General features: G+C 49.0%; 1 protein-coding gene across 2 annotated transcripts; it reads left to right on the top strand.

Annotated features, from left to right (window-relative positions):
- Positions 1-413: 413 nt before the first annotated feature.
- Positions 414-2,215, top strand: LOC100285291 (BCL-2 binding anthanogene-1). 2 transcript variants are annotated; one of them, XM_008669909.4, is made up of 2 exons: positions 414-875; positions 1,581-2,215. In XM_008669909.4, the coding sequence occupies exons 1-2, from the start codon at positions 617-619 to the stop codon at positions 1,823-1,825; spliced, it is 504 nt and encodes a 167-aa protein (XP_008668131.1). In that variant the 5' UTR covers positions 414-616; the 3' UTR covers positions 1,826-2,215. The 2 variants fall into 2 exon arrangements, with proteins under 2 accessions (XP_008668131.1, NP_001151656.2); NM_001158184.2 differs by having other exon boundaries at positions 518-875; positions 1,608-2,215.
- The last annotated feature ends 1,008 nt before the right edge of the window (positions 2,216-3,223 follow it).

Raw genomic sequence — 3,223 nt, 5'->3', positions numbered from 1 at the left:
ATTTAAAGACGAGCCAGTCTATGTCTGAACTATGATTCTATGAACCGGGGATAAAGCTGGCTGTTCCGCGAGCATGCATGCTGCATGCGTGCGTTCCTGTCAGTAGAAGTTCCCGGTTCGTTAAGATTCACATTAATTGACGCGCTCGGTGTATTTTTTTGAGCTTCAATCTGTCGGCAACTGCATGTGCTACGTACAGTACAGTACAGTACAGTACAGAGTGTTGGAGCAAAAAGACGTGGAGAGCGCGCGAGAACCGGCGGCCCACCTGTCAGACCTGTGCAAACCGGACCGGACTGACCCAACCCAAGACCCAAGTTGTCGCGCCTTTTGTGAGGTGAGGTTGCCGCTTTGGACTTTGGCACTTTGCGAGAGGATTTCTTTTAAACAAACGCACGCTCGTAAAGCTTGTCCTTTGCAGGCCGAGAGGCCGACCCGACCCCCTGTCCCCCTCCTACTACTTCCCCCTCCCTCCTACCCCGGCCCTATATATGCAAAGTGAACCCTTCTTCTACGGCCACACCGGCATTCCACTGCTGCTATCTGCTCCGCACACTCCATTGCTAGCTGTAACGCACTGCAAGAAAGAGCTAGCTAGCTCACCGTCGTTACGAAGATGATCAAGCTGAGGTACCCTAAGAAGCTGTTCAGGAGGAGCTCCTCCAAGGGCAGCAGCACTACCAGCAGCAGCAGCAGCAGCGACGGCGATGCCGCCGGCAGCGCCCGCGGCGGGGAGATCGAGTGGGAGGTCCGGCCGGGCGGCATGCTGGTGCAGAAGAGGGACGACGGCAGGGGGCACGTGGACGTCATCACCGTGAGGGTCGCCACCGGCTTCTCCTGGCACGACGTCTCCGTCGTGGCTACCTGCACTTTTGGTCAGTACTCAGTACTCTACTCATTTGCTCGCCAAATCTCTCTCGTACTTATCTGCTGTACAAAGGAATGGAAATCAATCTTTTTCGTAGCACGTCATTAAAGAGGCCATATGCATGACTCCATTAATTGATTGATGAGTTGTAGTCTCCTGAATCCTTCTGATGGATACTACACTTAATGCTGGAAGCGTGAGAATAAGCTAGCTGCGACAAGATCACAAGAACTAAACAGCTCAATAATACTACAGATTTACTCCACACAACCTAGCTATACATAGTTTTGTTTACTCAGCCAGATCCAATTAATCGGCATTATTGTCGACCCGGCCTTCTGACTGAGCGAGTTCACCACTCCACGAGCATCGTCACCTACTTCAGCAATAAAATGACTGACGAGTGCGTGCAGTGTCACCAGGCCCGCCCTCAAGCCCTCAACAACTCCACAAGTATCACTGGGTTGTCCTGCCTGTCCATGTAGGAGCATAGCAATAGAAAACACAGACAATGGCATGGGCTAGCTAGCTTGTCTGCAGTCTCTGCACAATGACCAATATGTCGATCTGCATAGCTACCTGCAAGTGCACGATGACGATCCTGCGTGGAACCTTCCTCTCCCTTGTCGTCGGTTCGCCACCTATTAGCATGCGATGAGCTGTCACACAATTGTAGAAGAAATATATTCTAATAATTATTTAACGCGTGCAGTGTGGGCGTGCAAAAAAACGATTGCAGGTGAGCTGAAGGCGGTGCTGTGGAAGATGACAGGGCTGGAGCCTCGGGAGCAGAGGCTCCTGTTCAGGGGCAAGGAGAGGGAGGACGGCGACCACCTCCACATGATCGGGGTGAGGGACATGGACAAGGTGCTGCTCCTGGAGGACCCTGCCCTCAAGGACATGAAGCTCCGGGCCGGGCTCACGGCGGCGTATCGTCAGACTTTCATCAGGGTGTAATAGTAGGCTTAGGCTTGCCGCCCCCGCCCCCTAATTAACTGTGATGCATGATAGAGAGAGAGAGAGAGAGAGAGAGTAAACGAACCAGTATCGTGTTTTCGGCTGCTCAGCTGGGTCGGTGAACGACTGCCTGCCTGTTGAAGAGAAGCCACTGCTTGTTTTTGTTTATGTTTAGCTGTGTCTTTTGTCATTTTTGCAGGGTAGAGAGATGAATCACGTACGCTGAGTTTTTACTGGCCTAGCTAGCAAGCTCCACACACGTACAGTTTCGACTTTTGATTGAAGGGCTTCCCAGTCCCAGGCTCCAGCAGCACCTGATATGTGGACACATTCTTCCGTTCACCCCCTTGGTTAATTATTGTGCAGTTTCGTCAGGTGCTTGCTTCAAAATCTCTGAATTGGGTGTGTCTGGCTATATATATGCTGCTGACAATAATGACATGAGGCTGCCAAATTTACATTTTCCACAGAACTGACTACCTCCGAATTTACTACATTTTCCACGCAACTGACTACCTCTGAATTTACTGAACAAACAGTCTAACAGACACTCGACTGACACTGCCCTCTGTACTGTAGATCGAAGGGCTGCATGGAGCACTGCTGTCCTGGTGGTGGCATGGCATATACCGTACTCTATATGCATGTACTCCACATTTGTGAGGTAGTAGCCGCTTTGGACTTTGCGAAGATCGCCTGCCCTATGCCCCTATTGTCCCGTCACATGACTCTATCTCGCTCACCACTCCCGTACTATATATTTTTCCACTGAGTTTTTAGAAGTTTTAATGAGTCATATGTTCACCGCGGTATTCGTTCAAAGGGAAGTATTAAGAAACTCTAGTAAGGTTATATGGGCGAATCTCACATCTCTATATAAAAGAACATATACCCTTATAAGAGATAGAAGATTAAAAGAGGCCCTACATACCGTGTCTTATGTGTTCTCTGAATATGTGGATTACTGGGAAAGAGATTGGTCTTCTACGATTTCAAGGTAAGAGAGCTGATCTGGCGTAGCTCTCGACAGCTACTGCTGATTATAGAGATAGAAGTCACTGCACTCGGCAAATATTTTATCGACAAAGAGTTCTTTGCTGAGTATTTTTTTGACACTCGACAAAGACTTTGCCGAGTGTCGAAAAGCACTCGACAAAGAAAAAAAACTCGATAAATTAATAATCGTAAAAAATAAAAAAACAATAAAATATTTTTTTAAAAATTATAGAAATAACTCTTCAACCCTATCTATTACATTACCCATCGCCCCCGAGCGAGCGAGCTGGCTGCAAATGAAGTGGCGCACACTGCCTAGCTAGGTTCGAGCGAGAAAGCGAAGCGCCTGTTCTCTGGTTCTGGGCCGGACCGACGTACGTATGGAGTGGGCCGTAGTATATC

The sequence above is a fragment of the Zea mays genome, chromosome 2, assembly GCF_902167145.1.
Source record: "Zea mays cultivar B73 chromosome 2, Zm-B73-REFERENCE-NAM-5.0, whole genome shotgun sequence".
Lineage (NCBI taxonomy): Eukaryota > Viridiplantae > Streptophyta > Magnoliopsida > Poales > Poaceae > Zea > Zea mays.
The sequence above is the reverse complement of the archived record's forward strand: the minus strand, read 5'-3'. Positions and strand labels throughout refer to the sequence as shown.